At 38.8% G+C, this 23,447-nt stretch overlaps 1 protein-coding gene across 1 annotated transcript in view; it reads left to right on the top strand.

Moving 5' to 3' along the window:
• Nucleotides 1–824: 824 nt before the first annotated feature.
• LOC132133512 (proprotein convertase subtilisin/kexin type 5-like) overlaps nucleotides 825–23,447 on the top strand; it is a 32,303-nt gene continuing 9,680 nt past the window's right edge. Inside the window, exons 1-15 of the mRNA XM_059546368.1 lie at nucleotides 825–1,055; nucleotides 5,122–5,325; nucleotides 6,497–6,565; nucleotides 6,757–6,799; nucleotides 10,376–10,521; nucleotides 11,723–11,917; nucleotides 12,190–12,276; nucleotides 12,432–12,627; nucleotides 13,537–13,760; nucleotides 14,010–14,252; nucleotides 15,284–15,529; nucleotides 15,744–15,942; nucleotides 16,263–16,468; nucleotides 16,934–17,034; nucleotides 17,219–17,390. Coding sequence (XP_059402351.1) covers nucleotides 881–1,055; nucleotides 5,122–5,325; nucleotides 6,497–6,565; nucleotides 6,757–6,799; nucleotides 10,376–10,521; nucleotides 11,723–11,917; nucleotides 12,190–12,276; nucleotides 12,432–12,627; nucleotides 13,537–13,760; nucleotides 14,010–14,252; nucleotides 15,284–15,529; nucleotides 15,744–15,942; nucleotides 16,263–16,468; nucleotides 16,934–17,034; nucleotides 17,219–17,390 — 2,506 coding nt within the window. The 5' untranslated portion in view covers nucleotides 825–880. The remainder of the gene's footprint in view (nucleotides 1,056–5,121; nucleotides 5,326–6,496; nucleotides 6,566–6,756; nucleotides 6,800–10,375; nucleotides 10,522–11,722; nucleotides 11,918–12,189; nucleotides 12,277–12,431; nucleotides 12,628–13,536; nucleotides 13,761–14,009; nucleotides 14,253–15,283; nucleotides 15,530–15,743; nucleotides 15,943–16,262; nucleotides 16,469–16,933; nucleotides 17,035–17,218; nucleotides 17,391–23,447) is intronic.

The raw sequence follows: 23,447 nt of genomic DNA on the forward strand, positions 1-23,447 counted from the left end.
CATTTACATTGCAATTATTCAGTTGTGTCATTCTGATTAAAAATGTTCAATAAGAAGTAGCCTATCTGTTGGATAGTTTTATTATTATTATATGTTTTATTGTATCATTTCATTTATTACTTTAATAGCCTATTATTATTATTATTATTATTATTATTAGACATTCAGACTAAAAGTCATGTAAAAAAAAAAAAAAAAACAATATGGAAATTTTTCATAATGCCACGACGCTCGATTTAACCGGAACATATGGTATTTTCCCGAAAAACAGAAAATGCTATTTCTTCTAAAACAACGGAGTGCCTGTTGTTCGGACTGATATATAAGCAATAGCGCACACTCTGGCTCCCTCTGCTGCTCATTTGTCTTTATAGGTTTGCACAGAGCTCGCGAGACACTGTCAATCGGGATCCTTCAAAACATAGTTTTCTTTGAAATCCAGAGAATTGTTTTATTATTAACAAAAACACCATAATAATATCATAATTATATTTTACCACTGTATATAACGATGCACACATTATGAAATAATTTGCATTGATTACTGCTGTTCTTTGATAAATTATAGATATGCTTGATCAAAATGTTACGAGGTAGAATATAGCCTACGTATATAAGCACCAGATAACTTTTTTGCGTTTGTGCATTTGTGCATAACAGTACCCTTCTCCTTTGTATCACATGGAGCAGAGCAATAGGTGGACCCCGAAGGCCTGTTGACCAATCCCCTTATTGAAAGCAACTTGTTGGGCAAGTTTTGTTCTTTAGACGCTCGTTATCATTGGCAGCGCAGGACTGCGCCACTACACTGAATGAAATGTGTGTGTGAGTGTGTGCATGCATTGCGAATAGATGCACTGTATCTACAACATCGCGAACGATGTACTCTTTATTTTATTTGATCTTTATTGTCGGTGTTATTCAAGCCAGATCGCCTGTGGTGTCCTCCTGTCCCAGCGGACATTTCTTACTAAAAAATCAGTGCGTTTTCTGTCATCCCACCTGCACGGAGTGTAAGGGTCACGAGCTATTCGAGTGCACCGCTTGTGGTTTAGGTGAGTGGTAGTTCACTATCATAATCTGTAGTTTAACACTTTAAGTATCTATTGGATCAAACAGGTGCCTCCATTGTAACAAATCGTATCCCGCTGCCAGTGCGCATGCGCAGTAGAACAACTTTATAGCGATGTGATGTTTTCAGAAGGTTACGGAAATTATGAAATTCAAACTATAGCAAGATATATATCAGTAAAAAAAAAGCTTATGTGTGGAGTTGTTTGTAAGTCTGCATTGACGCTAAGAATGCTGTGAGTAAACAGGGACACTGCAAAAGAACCATTCAATCAGCTATGCGTTATTACGGCCTGGAAGTCAAAATACATCAAGCGTTTTCGCCTGTTTTGGTCATTGGGTGGTACGATTCTGTAGCAGCATTGTGCAGGATCACAAAGGGGTTTTCCGAGAGACAATTAGGAAGACATACCTCCCAGTCCTCCGTGCACAGCTGCCGCGGTGAAACAATGAAGCCGCTCACCCTATTCATCAATGTGACAAAGAGCGCTTCACCTCAAAAGAGAGTTTGTTTAGTGACATCAAACATGAAAGTGTCTTGCGCACTTTTAATTAGAGGAAGAGTTGAAATTAAGGTCCACTCCATAAATGAATCTGTTATGATTTTGAACAGTAATCGATGTCACTGGAGAAGCTGTAACAGTAGGCTAGACTTTGCCAAACATGCCAGTGGGAAAAGGTGAGACCACTTAACTAAAGTATGAAATCTTTTCTGTTGCTAACAAAAATATGTTCTAAGAACGTTTTGCTAACGTTCCCATTAAGGTTTAAAAACGTTATTTCTAAATGTTGTCTTTAAATGCTTTTCTTGGCTATTTCGAATTTTTGAGAATTTGACATTATGGGAGAGCTCCATTTGATCATTTTGCTAACTTTATGGAAATGTTACTTTTAAAAGTTTTCTGAAAGTTCTAAAACAAGTAGCCTCTGCAAGCATCTGCTGTGTACAAACATCTGATAAACGTCGGCATTTACATCTGCAAGACATATTTTTTAGAGTGTTATCTGCAATAGTCTATAGGACGATTCCTATCAGATGTCAAATAGACGTTTAGAAGATGTCTGTAAGATTTTTAGAATGTATGTAAAACTGATATCTTAGAGACATCTATCGGATGTTTGTACACAGCAGATGCTTTCCAGATGAAGCCATCTTTAACAGACATCTCGCAGACGTACCACACGTACACTATCTGGGGACGTTTAAATATTAGAGAAACTTGTAAATAAACTATCACAGAAAAATCGCTAAATGAATGATGTTTACATTTTTTGAGAACATTAAAGACTTGACAACTTCACACAAATGCTCTATTAAGGTTATGTGAAGAACAATTGTTTATTACTAAACCTTTTCAAACTTTGAAAGAACATTAGCCAAACATGTTATAAGGTCATTTTTTGTCATACAGCATCACAGTCCGATAACTTCTTCCCTTAACACTTGACGGTAGCCATTGACTTCCATAGCATGAAAAAATACTATGGAAGTCAATGGCTACTGCCAACTGTTTGTTTACCAACATTCTTTAAAATATCTTTTTTTGTGTGTGTGTCGAAACAGATTTGGAACAACTTGAGTGTGAGTAAGTGATTTTGGGGATGAACTGTCCCTTTAAAGTTAAGTGCAGGAAGTTTTCCTTCTTTGTTCCATCAGATAAATCAGTACATCATCTGGGGATTTGAAGAGCACTTCCTATTATTGGAATTTGTTTAGTGTGAACACACTACTACTACACTACTACTTTCTACTACAAAATGGTATAGGAAAGTTAAAAAAATATGTGAATTGGTATACACCTTGTCTGTATTATTATTATTATTTTTTGTGGAATTCTGGGAAGTTAAAGGGATAGTTCAACCGGAAATTAAAATCCATTTCATACAATGATGGTTCCAATTAACCTCATCTGTCAAGCTTCAAAGTAGAATGAATGAAACACTATAAAAATATCATGAAAATATTCCATATGTTAATTATTCACCAAACTAACATTCCACTGTCGCATATAAATAACAGCGTGCAGGTTTGGAATGGCATCAGAACCATTACTTCAGTAGAACAGAATAAGCAAACTCTGGTCTTCAGCAAACCAAGCCACTCTTTTGAATTCTGTTTAGTAGGCGTGTGTGGTTGCCATCCCTCCTTTTCAACCATCTCAAAGAAGAGAGCTGTAAATCTTAATCTCTCTCTCCGCAGCCCGAGGTGGTTGAACGGAGAGGCCTTGCATCCACCAGTGTGCGACAACTACAACACTGCCAAAAGTGCCTGTTCCCTCTCCGTAGCCCTTGTTTATAGGTCCCAGTCTTGGCAAAACCTGTCAGCCAGATCCCTGTTTCTATTTAAAGAAGATCTCATGATAGACACAAGCAGATGTTGATACCCAAGTTTCAGATTTAGTGATTGTTTGCGGAAAGAGTAATGTGGCTTCTAATCTTTCAGTGCATTTAACAAAACTTGCCAAGAGCAAGTCCTGGTTTTATTTCATGCCAAAATCATTTTCTTCAGTCAGAGCTTGTTTGGCTGTTGCAATGAAAAAGTAGTTTGGATTTATTTATTTGTTGAAAGATGCCTCTTATGTTCACAGAGGCTGCATTAATTTGATCCAAAATACACTATAACAGCAATATTGTGAAAAAGTATTTCAATTTAAAGTAAAAGTTTTTATAGAAAGAGCTATACATTTTTTTTCAGGATTCTTTGATGATAGAAAATGCAATAGAAATTTCAAAAGAACAGAATTTATTTGAAACATTTAGTTATTAAACTGTAATGCCTCATTGGTGAATGAAAGCATTAATTTCATAAAACAAACAAATAAATAAATGATTTATAAATACAGTATAGGTATGTGACCCTGGACCACATGTTTTTGGAAATTGCGATTTATACATCATCTTGAAAGCTGAATAAATAAGCTTTCCAGTTATGTAAGGTTTGTTAGGCAATATGACAATATTTGGCCGAGATACAACTATTTCAATATCTGGACTCTGGGGGTGCAAAAAAAAAATCTAAATATTGAGAAAATCACCTCTAAAATTGTCTAAATGAAGTTCTTAGCAATGCATATTACTAATCAAAAATTACGTTTTAATATATTTACAGTAGGAAATTTACTATAAAGATCTTTACTTAATATCCTAATGATTTTTGACATAAAAGAAAAGTCACACACACACACACACACACACACACACATTTATGTGTGTGTGTGTGTGTGTGTATATATATATATATATATATATTACAGTAGTGACAACTGGAATTTATTGTCATGAAAATAATTTCTAAATAAACATGCTTATGCTTTCATGACATTCACCCTTGGTTGCTATTGTTGGAATAACTCCAATGTCATAATATTACCTGCTTTGAAAACATGCTGTGATTTATTAAAAGGAAGTGAGTGATACATATAACCTGCAAGTTAGAAAGGACATATAAATAAATTCCTCGCAAACTGAACATTTTTGTACTCTTGGTTTGGTTTCTTATATATATATATATATATATATATTAGTACAGACCAAAAGTTTGGACACACCTTCTCATTCAAAGAGTTTTCTTTATTTTCATGACTATGAAAATTGTAGATTCACTGAAGGCATCAAAACTATGAATTAACACATGTGGAATTATATATGGAATTATATACATAACAAAAAAGTGTGAAACAACTGAAAATATGTCATATTCTAGGTTCTTCAAAGCAGCCACCTTTTGCTTTGATTACTGCTTTGCACACTCTTGGCATTCTCTTGATGAGCTTCAAGAGGTAGTCACCTGAAATGGTCTTCCAACAGTCTTGAAGGAGTTCCCCGAGAGATGCTTAGCACTTGTTGGCCCTTTTGCCTTCTGTCTGCGGTCCAGCTCACCCCTAAACCATCTCGATTGGGTTCAGGTCCGGTGACTGTGGAGGCCATGTCATCTGGCGCAGTAGAAGTTATCTCCTCTGTATATATGTATCTCCTCTGATCAGTGGAAAATTATTTAAATAAAGGTCATTTGGAGTCCCCATGCTAAATGCATTTTGTGTGTGATTTCAGATGAGGAGGGGAAGGAGCGTTTCCTGTATCAGGGTCACTGCAGACTACACTGCCCTCGAGAGTTTTATGCGGACCGAGAGCAATACACCTGCGTCCCATGTTTGCCTAACTGTGAGATCTGTGCTGATGCCAAAGTTTGTGCCAAGTGCAGAGAAGGCTACAATCTTCTGAGCGGCGTCTGTCTGGCAGTTTTGTGTGGCCTTGGTGAGTTTATCTTTCTATAAATTTATCGACAGGCTGGTTTATATTAAAGAATAAAGCGCTGCAGTGATGACATTTTTGTAGGCAGACCTGCTGTTGTCATCACCCTGGTTCCCTTTTAACAGGATTTTTCCATTACCTGTGAAACATGAACTCTTCCACCCACAAAAGTTTATGATTCTTATGGATTTCAGTCATAATCTTCACAAATGAACACAGCTTTTCTGAATGTTGAAGCACTAAAAAGGATATAAATGAACTTCATCAAGGTTGCATAACTTCAACATCTCCACCTTTAAGCCTCCATCAATGCTTTCAGTCTCTTTTAATAAATAAATAAATGAATTAATAAATCCCAAATACTTTTCTGAGAGTTTCTTGGTTTTGGCCTGTAAAAATATATGATCCCTGCAGCACTCCATGCATGTAACTACTTGAAAGAGCAGTCCGTGTTTTCAAGATGCAATTTTATGACGTGGTAGTCTGTCACCTTACATACAAACATACTTACTCTTCTTCTACTCACTCAAAACTATTTACTCCTTCTTCACAAAAAAAGTACATACTTTTAGGGCTTAGAATAATAGGCGAATTGAGATGCATTACAAGTGCAAGATGTAAAATTAAACTACCATGATTACAGTTAAATTAAATAAAAGACACATTTAATATAACCAAATTCTTCATATATTTACATATATATTAATACAATACACTGCAAAATCATTGTTTTTTTCATTAACTATTCAGTCTTGAGATTTTGAGCTATTTGTACTTGTAGAGTAGTGAAAAAAACATCCAAAATATACATTTAAGTGTTCATATTAACATTAAACTTGATTTGAGTATGTAAGTTTAATTAATGGACATTTTCACAAAAGAAATAAAAAATCTCCACTTAGATTTAGACTCCACTTTAAGATTTAGCGCTTACATATACTGTACCAAATGTTCCAGTTTTTTCCTGTGTATATTTGAAAATGTTTATATTGTTGTTTGCTCACCAATCATTTGCCTTATTCATGCAACACATGTATTAATAAAAAATATGGTAGTTATGAATGTATGCCTGTAACTATTGTATAACTTCTTAACAATCATGAAACATGCAAAGACACACACACACACACACACACACACACATGATACTTACAGACATTTTCTTGAACCACAGGTCAGGTTCAGGATCTGGATACGCGAGAATGTATAGACTGCGGTATTGGCTGTAAAACATGTTCTGCAGGTAAATTACAGATTATATGTTTCATTATTTTAGCAGTGCCATTTATTTATGTAATATTATGGTTGTTTGTTACTGTTTATTAATACTTGCAGCCAATTGTTTTCCAGTTGTTTGTTATGTACTTGTTTTATGCTTAGCAGTGACAAAAAAATTTGTTTTTATAGTCATTACCTGTTTTGTGTCCTCGACAGATGATCCAGAGGTTTGCCACAGCTGCACAGACGGCTACTTCTTGTAAGTCTGTACTGTATTTGAGGAATCGGTTCATTCCGATTGCTATAAAATTTAATTTGCTGAAAATGTACTCACTCTCAGGCCATCCAAGACGAAGAGGAGTTTCTTCATAGGAACAGATAGGAATAAATGTAGCATTACATCACTTGTTCACCAATGGATCCTCTTCAGTGAATGGGTGCCATCAGAATAAGAGTCCAAACAGCTGCTAAAAACACTGGGGAAAGCAATATTATGAACAGATGACTTGTATTTCAAGTTAAAAACTTCAGTGATGAATACAGCTTTTCAATTCACAAGATGTTAATTGATTGACTGGAGTGGAGCGGTGTGGATTATTGTGATGTTTTTATCAGCTGACTGGACTCTCATTTTGACGGCACCCATTCACCGCAGAGGATCCTTTGGTGAGCAAGTGATGTAATGCTAAATTCCTCCAAATCTGTTCCTATGAAGAAACAAACTCATCTACATATTGGATGGCCTGAATGGGAGTACATTTTCAGCAAACTTTCATTTTTAGCTGAACTATTCCTTTAAGGCTGTCTTTTGGAGCATATTGCAGAGATACTATGAAGAGAACAGAGGTTTGATTATGTGTTGTGGCCTCCAGCTATTGTGTGCATCAGATTTCACTTTTAGTTAAGTCTCACAGCCGGTTACCTGAGATTCACGCTGCTCTACATAGAGGCACCTCTTATGAGTTTTTCCCTCTACTCACCCAATCTGTCTTCTTTTTCTCTCTCCTCACTAATTTGAGCCTATCTCCTCTTCGCTCGGTTGAAACTGAAGGACTTTCTTTGCTCAGAGGTTTGGAGTGTCTTGTACGAGATTCCTGACTAATGAAAGTCCACTCAGAGAGGAAAAGAGCAATGTTAATCCCCTCCAAACATTCCTCATGCTTTCATTATGCCTGCGCTATTGCCATGGCAGCTGTTGTCCTCCGTCTCACTCAAACGTCTTGCTTAAGTGTTGAGTTCCAAAGTGAGGCACCTCTGTTTCTCAGATGGAGAACTTGATCAGCCATGCTTATCGACTGCTTAACTACAACAAGATATGGTTTACCATAGTGCAAACGTGCGATTTATGTAGTTTTATTCAATTTATCTTCACATTAAAATTGATTTATTTAGATTGTATTTATTATGACTTACGTTAAGATTGATTAACACCTGCAGTACTAGTTAGACATTTCAAGACACCTAGTTACTATTTTTGCTACTATGTTCCACAATTTAAAACCCTCAAAATACCTATCTCAAAATCTGTACTAGTTGTCCAGAATACAACTCGGCACACTCATCCTAAAGAAATAAAAAAAAATAACAAAAATAAAGTTAAAATACATTAAAATTTTAGTTTTGTACAGAAATTCATTCATAAGTTTTACTAATTTTAATGAGCAAACATTTGACTGTGACTGTATTAATAGCTTTTATATGTTTTATTTTCATGATTTTTTTTTTTTTTTTAATTTTTTACAAGGCTAGAGTGTAAAAGGGGACATTGAAATTATTTGAAATATGATTTGGGTAATATATGTGCTACCAGTCAAATGTTTTGGGGTTAGAATTTTTTTTTTAATGGTTTTAAAAGAACTCACAAAATGTATTGTTTACATGATTTATTTATTTATTTATTTTAAACATTCATTTAACAACAATTTTTTTACATTAAAAAACAGTAACATTGTAAAATATTGTTAAGATTTTACATAACTGTTCCCTTATACACACACACACACTCACACACACACACACACACACACACACACACACACACATATATATATATATATATATATATTTAATTCCGTAATGTCTTCTGTGTCACATGATCTTTCATAAATCATTATAATATGCTGATTTGATCAAGAATCATTTATTATATATATATATATATATATATATATATATATATATATATATATATATATATATATATATATACACACATATGCTTTTCAGGATTATTTGATGAATAGAAAAGGAAAAAATATATATTTTAAATAGATTTTTTTGTAACGTTATAAAGGTCTTTACTGTCATTTTAGATACTTTTAATGTGTGATTGCTGAGTAAAAGTCTTAAAAATATTTTTCTAATACACAGTATTTATTAAAAGTTTTTTTTTATTAAATGTAAGTTGCCAGTGAGTTAATTAATTTTGGTCTAAATACAGGACCAAACACTTTAGTCCAGTCTGAGTTTCTAACAATTTTTGATGGAAGGGAAAAATATAGAAAATATCTGTCCATATTGTGCCTGAAATATCAATTTGTCAGTTTTTATAACTTCTTCTCAAGCAGCTTTGATAGTGTTCTAAAGCTTATGCTGTCATTCCTGCAGTTGTTTAGCAACACAGCAGGAGTTTCTTCTTTTTGATAAGGAGAGACCAATGTGCCATTATATTATCTCTACAATTGTTCCTCATTTTCTCTCTTCCTTTAATATAAAAGCTCTCTTATAACTTTACTGGATAATTGTTAGTCAGTCCTCATAAACACTGCAGTCAATCAGAAATCAGAAGACTGTGTTACTCCCAAAAGGTCTAAACAACATTAAAAGAATCATGATAGAATTATGACAACAGACTGTAAACTGTTCTATTCCGAACTCATGATTTAACATATTGAATGCTGCAGGCAGGTGTGCTTTGGTTTTGGGATGGGTTTGATTCCTCTGTTGTGGTTTGGCTTCTCTGGTTACTCTTCACTCAGACTCTCTCTGTCAAAGCACTGAAACCAATTGCCCCGGGCTCACAGAATCTCAGCCGGCATTATATTCCTCACCTTGAAGCGGGAGCTTGTGACTCAGAGCGTATTTGATACAAAAGATGCTCTGAAGCTGCTCTAAAGTCTTTGTAAGCAAGTTTTCAAATAGCTCCAAGTGATAGGAAGGATATTGATATTGCTCCAAGTGATAGTGAGGCAACTAAAGAGTTTTGAACAAACACCTTTACAGTTCAGCCAGCTACTACATTTTCTAACTTTTCATTGTTGGATTTAAATTAATTCATTAGCTTTCAGTTAATTCATCATCATCACATTGTTTCCAGAGTTGAAAATTTCTGTGAAAAATATCATAATGTTGCAAAAATATTTAGCAAATTAAAAAGTGTCCACTGCATGTGTTAATGAGAATGAAACTGGCAGAGAAACTGGCACAAATCGAAATAAAAAAAGTGAGAGAATTGTGGCACTTTTAATAAACGTTTTTTTTCAGTGAACATTTATTTAATTTCAAGTAACATTTTTATTTATAGTTATAGTTTTAGTTACCAATAAGAATTAAAAAAAAAAATGGCTGCCAATGGTCCTGGCTGTACAATCTCAGCAAAGTACTTAGGATTTCAGTCTTTTTATGCTTTCTCCACAACCACACCCACAACTGACCTGCAAGACTGCATAAAGGCATCTGTTTGCCACATTACTTGGCTTGCATAATTCTTTTAGTGAACACAGAAAAAAGCTCAAATAGCTTCAAAGTTCTGTAATGACTCATCCAAGCATGTAAAACAGCCCTCAGTTTAGCCTCAATATGTGACAAGCCTATTGTATGTTATCTCTGTGTGAAGATACAGACAGCAGTGTCGTCAGCACTGTCCCCAGAGGACCTACGAGGACCGCGGGAAAGGACTGTGTATCAGCTGCCCAGAGCCGTGTGTGGACTGCTGGAGCGATAGTCTGTGTCTCACATGCCAGTCTGGATACTTCCTGAACAGTGCGTACACTACTTCCTCTGAACGCCTCGCTAAAGGTCACTATCATTTTCCTGTTAGCCATAGTGGTTTCAGTCTCATTACTTTGGTTTGTTAAGTCTAGGCTAAAGCTACAATTTAAATTGAATACTACTTTTTTAGATTTATCCAGTCGTAGAAAGCTAAATGATCTAGAGATGCTTGTGAAAACCCCCACAAAACTCTAATGGGTCACTTATAATGAAACTTAAATGTTTTGTTGTCATGCCAGTATTTATTAACCTATAAGTATTAGCAATTTTGAATATAATGTTTATAGGTGAAGTACTTTCCATAACACCATACATAAATGCAAAAAAAAAAAAAAAAAAAAAAAAAAAACCTTCCTTTGCCATTGGTTGACCAAACAGAAAAAAAGAAGAAAAAAAAACAAAACCTAGAATTGCTAGTTTCAGAATTATAAGAATTGCTTTTCAATGTCTTTAATCTCTGAATAGTGAGTTTAAACTCAGAATTGCAAGATAAATTCTGAATTGTGAGATGACAATCATTTATTTATATACAATTAACAACAACTAAAACCACACACAACAAAATCAAAACAAAGAGACAAAAACAATTAAAATTGTAGTCGAGTACCACAAAAGAAAGTGCTTCAGTATAATAAAAACAGTACTGTACAATGGAAAATTCTACAAGAATTAAATGCTTTATCAACAGATTTTTTTTTAAACTTGGATTTACTTAGATAAGGTCAAAATAAACGTTATTTTTTTATTTTAAATATCCACGAATTTACTGAAATTTTTAAATAAATATGTATATATCACAGAAAGGATATTGTGCAGAGAAGCACTGTTTCCCCTCAATCGTTTGAATGGGAAATAGAAATGCAAATATAGTTAATGCAAAACCTTGCACAGGTTAGCACTGTGATTCTGATCTGAGATCAGGTTCATTCATGCAAATTAATGTTCATGTTTTTGATTTATACACCTACTTATTCCTACTACATTAATATACTATGAAATATCACAGCTGTTTTATCACCTGTTAACAGCGACCGTTTTTTTGCATGTTCTCTAATGCTTAACAAGGCTGCATTTATTTGATCAAAAATAGAGTAAAAACAGTAATATTGTGAAATATTACAACTAAAAATAATTTGATGTAAATCACAACACTAAAGATAAGAGGATAAACACTTCTTTTTGCATGAAAAAGATGGCACCTGCGTGAAGGAGTGCCCAGCAGACACATTTAAAGACTCCAGAGGGTGGCGCTGTCTGGCCTGTCACAGCTCCTGTCTGACCTGCCACGGCCCTGGACTGAGGGACTGTGACAGATGCAGTGGCTGGAGCCGCCCAGTTTACGGGAAGTGCCCGGTGATCAGCTGCCCGGAAGGCCAATATGTTGATGGTGAGAATGCCTGCCATTTAATATAATAACAATAAACAAGATAAGTCTACCTTCTGTTGCAAACTTGCTGTTTAGGATTTGCTTATGTCTGTTATAGTTTGTGTAATACTGTCCTCTGGTGAATATGTGGTAGTAATACACACTTAAAACATTAATGACTTATGGCCTGCAATTGTGTGATTGTCTTTCAATCTCTGTAAAAACTGCTTTGGAACTCTAAATGAAAAGTTTAGATAAAATAATCATGTCTTTTATTTACATTTTTTTATTAGTGGAAAGTCGCACTTGCAGTTACTGTGATAGATCCTGCCTGACATGTTATGGTTCAGAGGCTCAGAACTGCATCACATGTGCTACTGGTAACGTATAGGTTAGCTTTCCTTTCCCTCCCACCTGATAAACAGACTGTCAAATTTCCCTTTTAATGAGTTCCTGCTTCAAAAGAACTTTCTGAATAAATAAGATATTTATCTCCTTAATAGGTTCTTCGCACCTCTGTTTGCTTTCTCAACAGGATACATGTTGGAGCAGGAGGCTGTGTGCGCAGAGCGCTGTCCTCTGGGATTCTATGGGAACAGCTCCAGTCTGCTGTGTGAGAGGTGTTCTGCTAACTGCGAGGCCTGTGAGAGCGGAGACGAGTGTGTGAGCTGTAAGACGGACACTTACCAGCTCTATCTGTTCCAGGGCAGCTGCTGGTCAGAGTGTCCAGAGTGAGTCAGCTATGGCTGGAACTCCAAAAACATGCTTTAGTGAGGACCCAAAAATATTTGGACATTTAAAATATATTTATAACATAATATAATTGACGGTATATACACTACTGGTCAAAGGTTTTGGGGTCAGATTTAAATTAATCAAAGAATTCTAAAAAAAAAAAAAATCATGGTTTCCACAAAAATATTAAGCTGCACAACATTTTCATCATGGCCAATATAAATAAATGTTACTTTATTTACATGATCTGAAAGATCATGTCACACTGAAGGCTGAAGTATGATGCTGAAAACTGAGCTTCGACATCACAGAAATAAATTACATTTTATATATATTAAAATATAATTGTATTTTGCTAAATTAATGCAGCACTGGTGAGCATAAGGGACTTTAAAAAAAGAAAGAAAGAAAGAAAGAAAGAAACAACCCCAATGATATATAAACTACTATATATATAATCAAATTAATATACATTAATACCTAGAAATACACCTAGAGATTTCAGTTTGAAATTTTATATTAAAAAATATTTATATTTTATGGATGCTAAATATTGCACCGGTTTGAGATTTGACTTTGAAACCTTTAATATTGTTGAAATATCTACTATGCAATAAATTAAAAAGTCTTGAATATGTGTAGATAAATAAGACAGAGGTAAATATAGATGACATCAATGATTATTTCTACTATTGATGTAAGAAAACATTGCTATATAGCATACGTTTATACATTTTTTGTTTAGTGTTTTTGAAATACGGAAAGACCATTTGAAAATGCATCCCTAAAAATGACTGTAAACTGACTTTCAAATGACTTTCAGTGGTTTTTAGTCCTGGCATTCATGAGGATATGTTAATGAACACAAGAGGGAAACAAACGTGTTTGTCTTGGGTTTCTTGCAGAGGGTATTTTGAGACAGAGCTGGGGACATGCGAACCCTGCGATGAACTCTGTTTGACCTGTGATGGTATAAGCACACAGTGCCTTTCGTGTCGAGAAGGCCTTCATCTGGCCAATGGCCAGTGCAAGCAAAACTGCACACCCATGAGCTACGTGGCAGAAGATGGCACATGCAGACGCTGTGCTCCTCACTGTGACGTGTGCATCGATTTGTCCACCTGTACAAGTGAGTGATTGTTACTGCTGGCATTGTTTAACTATTAACAGATACAGCTAAAGAGCACTGAAGACCTATCAGTGACACTAACAAGAAAAATATTGAATTTCTTTTCCCTGTTATATTATCTTGTGTACAATCTATTAATGAGGAAGTATGTGAGAACACATTCAAATTTGGATTAGTTTTGAATTTCAGTGGATAATTGATTACAGTGAATTTGTAATCTAATAGCATTGTGTAACTATGGTGTTTCAGGATGCAGTTTTCTCTATTTGCTTTTAAACGGGGCATGCAAGGCTGTCTGTCCGAAGGGCTACTTTGAAGACTTAGATCAGGGGGTCTGTGTGAGCTGCCATCACACCTGTGCCACCTGCTCTGGACCCCTCTCTGATGACTGCGAGACCTGCTCTGCCCTCAACCTAAAACTCTACGAGGGCACGTGCTTGGAGGAGTGCCCAGCGGGAACTTATTACCAGACCTCTGATAAGGAATGCCAGGGTGAAGTATTAACCACTAACACACAAAACCAGTATAATCCTGGACAGTATGGCCTGGGTTCACAAATGGGGCTTAGTTTAAGCATATCATTACATGTGTGCATCTTGACACAGAATTACGTCACTGACATATTTTAAGATATTTCGTAGTGAGATATTTTCAGTTGAGATGGCTCAAACATGTCTTGACTTGTCTGTGAAACCGGCGGTATAAGTTCCACATTCCAGTTTTGCACATAGTTTAGGGTTTGCGCATAGTGTGTGCCATTTAAATTTCACAGTATGTGCATAACCCAATTTTTCTAATCGTGCATACTTTGTTCCAGGGGTTCCCCTAGGGGGCACCAGCACCCATTAAGAAGGCATGTGTGTGAGCACCTCTTTATTCAGAATTGTACACTTGAGTAAACCACCTGTGAATGTGAGATTTTACAAATCTTTAGTAAAGAAGGGGCAATATGACTAGTCTCTCAGCTAATCAGGGGACCGACACAGATCCTCAGTGACTATGGTTACGGCAGACTTTAGTGAGATTGAGTTCCAGATTACCAGTGAAATGGTAGATATAGTGGGGTGCATATCCTACAACAGGGGTGTCAAAAACCAGAGCCCCTGCAAAGTTTAGATTAAGCACACCTGATCCAACTAATCTTCAGACTTATTTGAAAACTTACATGGGCTCCAGCTCTCCAGGAATAGAGTTTGACACCCCTGTCCTACAAGGTTGAAAACACTCAGGACTCAGCGAGTTAAAAGACACTTCACTCATAACTTCTAAAGATCACTCATAACTTCTGGAGACTGCAGACAGTGGACCAGGATGAAACTTTTTTTAATGCCCATGCACACTTTCATGCACAATTTCAAATGGAATATACTTTGAAAGGCTAAAAGCATACAATAAGAGTCTGCATCAAAAGTATACTTGTTATTTGATTATTTATTTGGTTAATAACTGAACACAGATTGATTATTGTGGCTGAAGAGTGAATATATTATGTGTCATTTATATGTCCCATATTGGCTCCGTAGAGTGTCACCAGACCTGTGCATACTGTGAGGGTCCAGATCCCATCCAGTGTCTGCAGTGTGAAAAGGGTCTGGTTCTGGATCCCAATACCATGATGTGTGGGGTTACTGGGGTTTCGGACTGCCCACCCAGAACATTCCTCCAAAACAACCAGTTCACTTGCCAAGCATGTCATCGGCTCTGCCAGTCCTGCGAAGGGCCGGGACCCTCTGACTGCCAGACCTGCGCCCTGCTCAACTACCTCCACAGTACGAAATGATCTGAACTCACATCAGTGCATTTCTTTTGTATACTTCTGCTGTTAAGAAAACAATGAAATTGATTGTGAGGTTTGTAATTATTAATACTGATTTAAAGTGTTCATCAGTTGTGGGTTATCTTTTAAATCCCTCTCTTGGTTCTAAAGCATTGTTGAAAGGGAAAACCTGTAACTGGTTTAATGGGAACCTGTTTGTATTCCAGACGGTTCGTGCGTAAGCAAATGTCCTGCGGGAACTTACAGTGCCCATGAGGAGGCTGATGGGGTAGAGCTGGGTTTCTGTATGCCCTGCGATCATGTGTGTGCCACTTGTTCCGGGGCGTCTCCCAGAGACTGTCTGAGCTGTGCACCAGGCTACCTTCATCTGCTCTCTCATCTTTGCGTTAGCCACTGTCCCACAGGGTAAGATCTTCCTACACACACACACACACACACACACACACACACACACACGGACACACATTATCCATTGGTAATCAAGAGCTTAGTTAATAGAAAAGCACTAGTGTTTGATAAAACTGTAGCTTCCCAAACTTCTCTTAAAATAGTCAAAGACCTGAGTATATTTAACAAGGGTCAAATTTAATGTCCAGATGAAATGGCAAGGCCTGTGGTGCGCGGTCAGCAGAAGTAATAACTACAGATCCATTACCAGTAATTTACTGTCTTCTCTTCACTGTCTGTAATAACAAGACATGCATTTATTTCACTTGATGTGCCAGGTACTACAGCACAGGGGAGCGCTGCGAGAAGTGTGACCGCTCCTGTGAGCAGTGCTCAGGTCCAGGGCCGGACACCTGCAGGGTGTGCACACCTCCTCTGCTAGACCTGCAGGGTACCAGGCAGTGTGTGGATCAATGTCCGCAGCACTTTTATGAGAGCGGGCACAGCTGCAGACAGTGCCACACCAGCTGCAAGTCCTGCACAGGTGCTTCTGTTATCATTTTTTTCTTCTTCACATTTTATAAGCTTCCGTAATATTGTTGTTTCATCATTCTAGTCATTATAGGCCTCCCTTGTTTTATCATGAAATGTTATTGCAGACAAATATATTTGGTTCTGTTTGCTGACTGATCAATATAATGCTTCGCTGCTTCATCTAAAATCCATGGTATGAGATAGCAATGAAATAACATCTGTTGACTTGGCTGCCAAGGAGGTATATAATAAATCTCTAAGGAAGTTGTCTGGCTGGCACAGGATTCCCGGAGAAACACAATTTGAAATCTAGTATTAAGTAGGCCCCTGATGTTAATTTAATTCCAATCCAAAAGGAATATTCTGGGTTCAATACAAATAAAGATCAAACAGAAAAGGCAAAACGTTGATCTCTTTGAAAGAAACAGTTGGTGCCTCACCCTTTCTCATCTGAAAGTCTCTGTTTTTTTTGCAGATAACACTCCCCAGGGCTGTGTGACGTGTGACTGGGGCAGTGTCCTGCAGGATGGGGTGTGTTACCCTCGCTGTGAAGAGAGCCGATATTACTCACAGGGTGTAAGTACTGATGACAGTGTGTGTGTGTGTGTGTGGAAGTTTGTGCTGTTATTTATAGTAGCACCTGATCAGTTACTGCTATTTTTGTCAAACATTAACATTATTAATATTTCGGTCCAAATGTTCATTCAGTAGTGTAAACAGCAAGATTTCACTTTGCATGTGTCTTTGTCAATGGCATTAGGGAGTTTGTGAACCCTGTGACGAGTCCTGTAAACATTGTTCTGGTGCCGGACCCCAGAGCTGTCTCACCTGTCACCCAGGTTTCGCCCTACATGCCCCTGAGAGTCAGTGCTTGCTCTGCTGCCAGTCTGGGGAGAGGAACAGGAAGTGTTGTCTTTGTGATTCAGCCTCAGGTAGTTTTTACTTTAAGCCTTCAAATGGGTTCTATACATTCAATGAGACATATTTTTGAAGGATAGCTTACCCAAAAATGTAAATTTGCAGAAAATATGCACAATCTCAGCCATCCAGATGTAGATGAGTTTGTTTCTTCATCAGAGCAGATTTGGAGAAATGTAACATCACATCACTTTCTCACCAATGGATCCTCAGAAGTGAATGGGTGCCGTTAGAATGAGAGACTAAAGAACTGATAAAAACATCACAATAATCCACACGACTCCAGTCCATCCATTAACTCTAAATCTTATGAAGTAAAAAGCTGCTTGTTTGGATTACTTGTGGATTATTGTGATGTTTTTATCAGCTGTTTGGACTCTCATTCTGACGGAACCCATTCACTGCACTGGATAAATTGGTGATCAAGAGATATAATTCTACATTTCTCCAAATCAGTTCTGATGAAGAAACAAACTCATCTACAGTAAATATTGGATGGCCTGATGGCAATGTGCCTAATGTTGTTGTTGTTTTTTTTTCTTGCTGGGCAAAACTTTTCTCTATTGGGTGGACATTTTGGCCACCTGACCAAAACGTTATGTATACCAGACCTGTACAGCTCACACACACAAAAATTGTGTAACTTTTAACATTAATGTACAATTGTCTTTGATTTGACCCTTGATGTAACTAAACAATGCACATTTTAGGTTACCTGACGATAAAAAAAAAAACTACAGCGTCTCATTTGCCTCACATAGACATTTGCCTGTATTTGGTAATGTGATATATAACAGTAATGAATATGCACAATTAGGGCTGTCGTGGTTATGAAATTTCCCCTGCGGTTATTATGGTTGGCTCAATAGCGCGATATGCGGTATTACCGCCATTTTTTTTTTACATACCTAATTTATCCTGATTTTGCTGCATACAAAGCTCTATCGTTGAGTTATGTAGCATATATTGTTGCTTTTTTAAACTGACAGAGAGACACGTTTTAAAACATTTTTGTTTATTGTTAAATGCCAAACAGCAACAAGATGCGTTTTCCAATATTTTTTTTTAAAGAAATCAAAGAGTTCTAACATGTAGGCTATTACACGTATTTGCGCGTGACTTTGGACAGCAGCGGAAATCTAGACTGATTATCGTGCCACCACTGGCCCACCAGGACAGTGGATTCACGTTGGAGTCGATGCACTCCTCATGCAGATAGCATGTGAGCTCGTTATCTGCTCACGCTCTCTTGGGTATGGGCACTGACGCGGAGGTTGTCCGTGACTTCAGCAGGTATGCTTGTTACTTTCACGGCTGTATTTTACAGATTTCGCAAAGGCTTCAGCTACTCCTAACTGTCGGCCGGTCTCAGCTGTTCTTTTTGATGTTGCTCCGCGACCTGATGCTTGAGGGGGCAGCTGCGCTGGATGACAGGGGACACTCTAAAACACTTACCGTGAAAAACGCTTAACATGGCTTAATGTACTAAGACAGTGATATTAACAGACCAAACTCACTAAAAATCATACTAATAAAGTTGCTATCTATAAAAAAAAAAATCAGATGATCCCTGAATATGAATGCAACTCGTTTAATAACATACTGTAAAGTATTTTCCTCCCATAGAAAACCGTTATAAGAAAACGCTTAATGTACTAAGACAGTGATTTTTAAAAACCAAACTCACTAAACATTATAATAATAAAGTATACGATGTACAAAAACAAAAAAACAAAAAAAAAAACAGGTGATCCCTGAATATGGGTTGGAATATGAATGCAAGTCGTTTAATAACATGTTAAGCCTTATGGTTTTCTGTGAGAGGAAAAGGCTTAACGTGTTATTAAACGCGTTGAATTCATATTCAGGGATCATCTGATTTTTTGTAGATAGAATACTTTATTAATATGATGTTTAGTGAGTATGGTCTGTTAATATCACTGTATTAGTACATTAAACCACGTTAAGCATTTTTCACGTTAAGCGTTTTAGAATGTCCCGATGACATCAAATTAGATGTATTACCGCGTCACAGGAACCTTTTTGCAGCAAATTTTGCATATTGCCTCATCTATATTCGCTGGCTCGCACTTTTCATTGGCTTGAAAGCCAAAATGTTCCCATACTGGCGACGTGACATTAGGTTTTGGGACCAGATCGAGCGCCCCCCCTAGCACGCGAGAAAATTACAGTCGTAACCATATTGTATCATTAATTTATTTAACATTGAATGCACAGTGACAAATTGAAAAAAACAAGAAGGCCACAGCCTCATAAAAAAATAAAAAACACTGAACATGCAGTTGCCATGGTTTCTGCGGTTGCTATCTTTCCTCTGCAGTTTGCTTGTCAATAGCGCGGTATTACAATATTGCGGTTATCGCGACAGCCCTATGCACAATATTGTTATTGTGGGCGCTTCTAGAAACCATGTATAGTTATACATTATAAGTTATTCAGAATTTGGGATGCATTTTAAGAATTCTTTTACCATCAAGTGGTCAAAATGCACAACAAGCTGTATGCTGCTTGAAAGAGTGTGTGTGTTCTGATGTAAACACATTAAAGCACATTTACTCTCTGTCAGCAGATGGCGCTAAACTGCAGAAAATGCAGCCGTTACCCTGAAACCCCATAAATAAAGCAGCTGCTACTTTCTAGTATTTAAATTATTTAAATAGCCGTTCAGATTTGTGCATTTGCTGTGGAGTTCATTCTACTGAAATATTTAGACTTAATAGGATATTTATTTTCAAACTTTTTTTTTACATTTTAATCTGGACTACAGCATGCCCTAGATATTGTTTGAAAGTGTTTTGATTCTTTATTTTTCGTTCACACTTTACATTAGCGCTTCATTAGTTAACATTAGTTAATTCATTATAATATAAATTGCCAATGAAAATTTCTTCTGAACATTCATAAATCTTAGGTATTCCAAATATATTTAAAGGGTTAGTTCGCCCAATTTGTAAAATTATGTCATTAATAACTCACCCTCATGTTGTTCCAAACCCGTAAGACCTCAGTTTATTTTTGGAATACAGTTTAAGATATTTTAGATTAAGTCCCTCCATTGAAGCTGTGTGTACGGTATACTGTCCATGTCCAGAAAGGTAAGAAAAACATCATCAAAGTAGTCCATGTGACATCAGAGGGTCAGTTAGAATTTTTTGAAGCATCGAAAATACATTTTGGTCCAAAACTAGCAAAAACTACAACATTATTCAGCATTGTCTTCTCTTCCGTGTCTGTTGTAAGACAGTTCAAAACAAAGCAGTTTGTCATATCTGGTTCGCGAATGAATCATTCGATGTAACCGGATCTTTTTGAGCCAGTTCACCAAATCGAACTGAATCATTTTAAACGGTTCGTGTCTCCAATACACATTAATCCACAAATGACTTAAGCTGTTAATTTGTTTAATGTGACTGACACTCCCTCTGAGTTAAAACAAACCAATATCCCGGAGTAATTCATGGAAGTTCTCTTAGAGAGTTCTCTCGTACTGCGTCTTAGCTAAGACGCTACGGGAAAAGTCTCTTTTCACGAAATACTTCGCGCCCATCATGCCACTTCCCGCCGAAACGGGTGTGGCTCAACCCTATAAAAGGAGCTCGAAAAGGCTGACTCCCCTGATTTTTCATCTCTTCAGCGAAGCTCACGCATCGCTGGATCACGGAGGAAGCAAGCGCCGTCTGAGAGGCATATCAGCGGGACGAGCCATTCTGAAGCTGCTTGCCTTCACCGCCCTTCCACTGCCGTTCCTGCTGCGCTGTCCGGCGCCTATATCCTTTCAATTCTGTTATATCCAGCTGTTCTTTATGCGTGTGTGTGTGTTCGCCCTGCGACACACACTCGTAAAAGAGCTTGCGCCTTTTTTAAGATGCCTTCCTGCGGCTCGTCAGAGCCCCACTCAGCGAGGGAGACCGGTACGTCATCTGTGTCTCTTGCCTGGGTGAAGATCATGCAGCGCTCGCGCTCGCTGACGGCGGATGCCCTCACTGCGAGCTGTTGCCATGGTGACTCTGAGGACTCGCTTGGCCTTTTCTCTGAGCCTGCATTCTCCGCTGCGCTGAGGCGCCGCACTCTGCTAGCTTCGGGCAGTGATGGCTGGGCGAGCTCCGAGGATCTCGCACCTTCTGCTCAGAAGCCCAGCAAACGAGCTGACATCGAGAAGGAGCCGAGGCGAGTGCTCACGCTGGCCGCGACGAGTCTCGGCCTCGAGTGGTCTGCACCAACGCCCCCCCTCTTGTTCCCGGCTGGATGGTAGTTTACTTTCGGATGAGCGTACTTCTCAAAGCCCGCCTCATTTCTTCCTGAGCTTCACGAAGAGGTGGCGAAGGCTTGGAACGCTCCATATTCAGCGCGAACTCGTTCGTCTGTCTCACTAGCATTCTCCACACTGGATGATGCTAAAAACAGGAATTACCAGTCACTTCCGCCGGTGGATAAGGCGATAGCGACGAACCTTTGTCCGCCCTCTGCTGGACGGCGGACGAAAGCGGTGTTGCCATCTAAAGCCTGCTGCATGACGTCACCTCTGCTCACGCGAATCTTCTGCTGCTGAGCAGGCTGCGTCTGCACTGCACATGATGGCTGCTTCATCGAAGCGCCGGTGTACTAGTTCCGCTGTGGCCGAGCTCTCACACAAGCGCGCCGCTGTTTTAGTTCCAGGAATTGTGACTGTCTCAGCGTTTTCTGCAACGCGCAAGCCTGCACAGTTGCCCGCTTGCCTGCACACAAAAGCCGTTATCACAACAGCTTCAGCAACGCAGCTCGAGACCCCCGTTCTCGCTCTACCGGCCGTCGCCCCGCGCCGCGGGGACCGCGGCAGAGGATTACGGTGAGGCCGGGAGCCCCGAAGCCATCCTAGGAAAGCGCCGGTGTACGAGTCGCCGCGGCCGAACTCTCACCTAAGCGCGCCGCTGTTTCAGTTCCAGGGATTGTGACTGTTTCAGCGTCTTTTGCAATGTGCAAGCCTGTACGGTGGCCAGATATTTCCAGATAACCAGATATTTCCCGAAAAAGGTGTAATTTCTGGTGTCCCGGCCACGGCCGATGGTGCTATAAATGTAGTGATGATGCCCACTGCTCAGTGCCCATCTCCACATATAAGCACAGCCCTTCACACAGGGCTCGCGCCCATGAAAGCGACTCAATTCGATCGTGCGCACTGCATAGTAAACGTGCCCACTCCTCAGTGCCCACAATCACTATGTCACACGCGTCATGTGGTTTCTGTAAAAACCAAACCCGTGCACGTTCGTCCGGCCATGGCCGATGGTGCTATAAATGTAGTGACGATGCCCACTGCTCAGTGCCCATCTCCACATATAAGCACAGCCCTTCACAGGGCTCGCGCCCATAAAAGCGACTCAGGTCGATCGCGCGCACTGCATAGTAAACGTGCCCACTCCTCAGTGCCCACAATCACTATGTCACACGCGTCATGTGGTTTCTGTTAAAACGAAACCCGTGCACGTTCGTCCGGCCACAGCCGATGGTGCTATAAATGTAGTGACGATGCCCACTCCTCAGTGCCCATCTCCGCATGTAAGCACAGCCCTGCACACAGGGCTCGCACCTATAAGATCGACTCAGATCGGTCACGCGCTCCACATAGTAAACGTGCCCACTCCTCAGTGCCCACAAACACTATGTTACACACGGCGCGTGGTTTCTGTAAAAACGAAACACGTTCACGTACACTCTGCCCAGGCAGACAGCGAGTCAAAAGCAGTAAATGTGCACACTTGCAGCCCACAGTTACTCGCAGACCCGCTCAGCCCTCCCTCCCTCGAGAAACTCGGTCTCAGTGTCAACTGGACGAAGAGTTACTGAACCCCAGTCAGACGATACTGTTTTGGGTTTAGTTCTGGACTCACGTTCCATGACGGCGCGGCTGTCACCACAGCGCGCGTTGGGCATTCAGCGCGCGGCGAGTTCTCTCCGCTTAGGCGCGACCGTTTCGCTCAGAGAATGTCAGAGGATGCTGGGTCTCATGGCCTCAGCATCTCCGGTTCTGCAGTTGGGCCTGCTCCGCATGCGCCCCCTGAAGCTCTGGCTGA

Source organism: Carassius carassius, chromosome 50 (assembly GCF_963082965.1).
Source record: "Carassius carassius chromosome 50, fCarCar2.1, whole genome shotgun sequence".
NCBI classification, from domain to species: domain Eukaryota; kingdom Metazoa; phylum Chordata; class Actinopteri; order Cypriniformes; family Cyprinidae; genus Carassius; species Carassius carassius.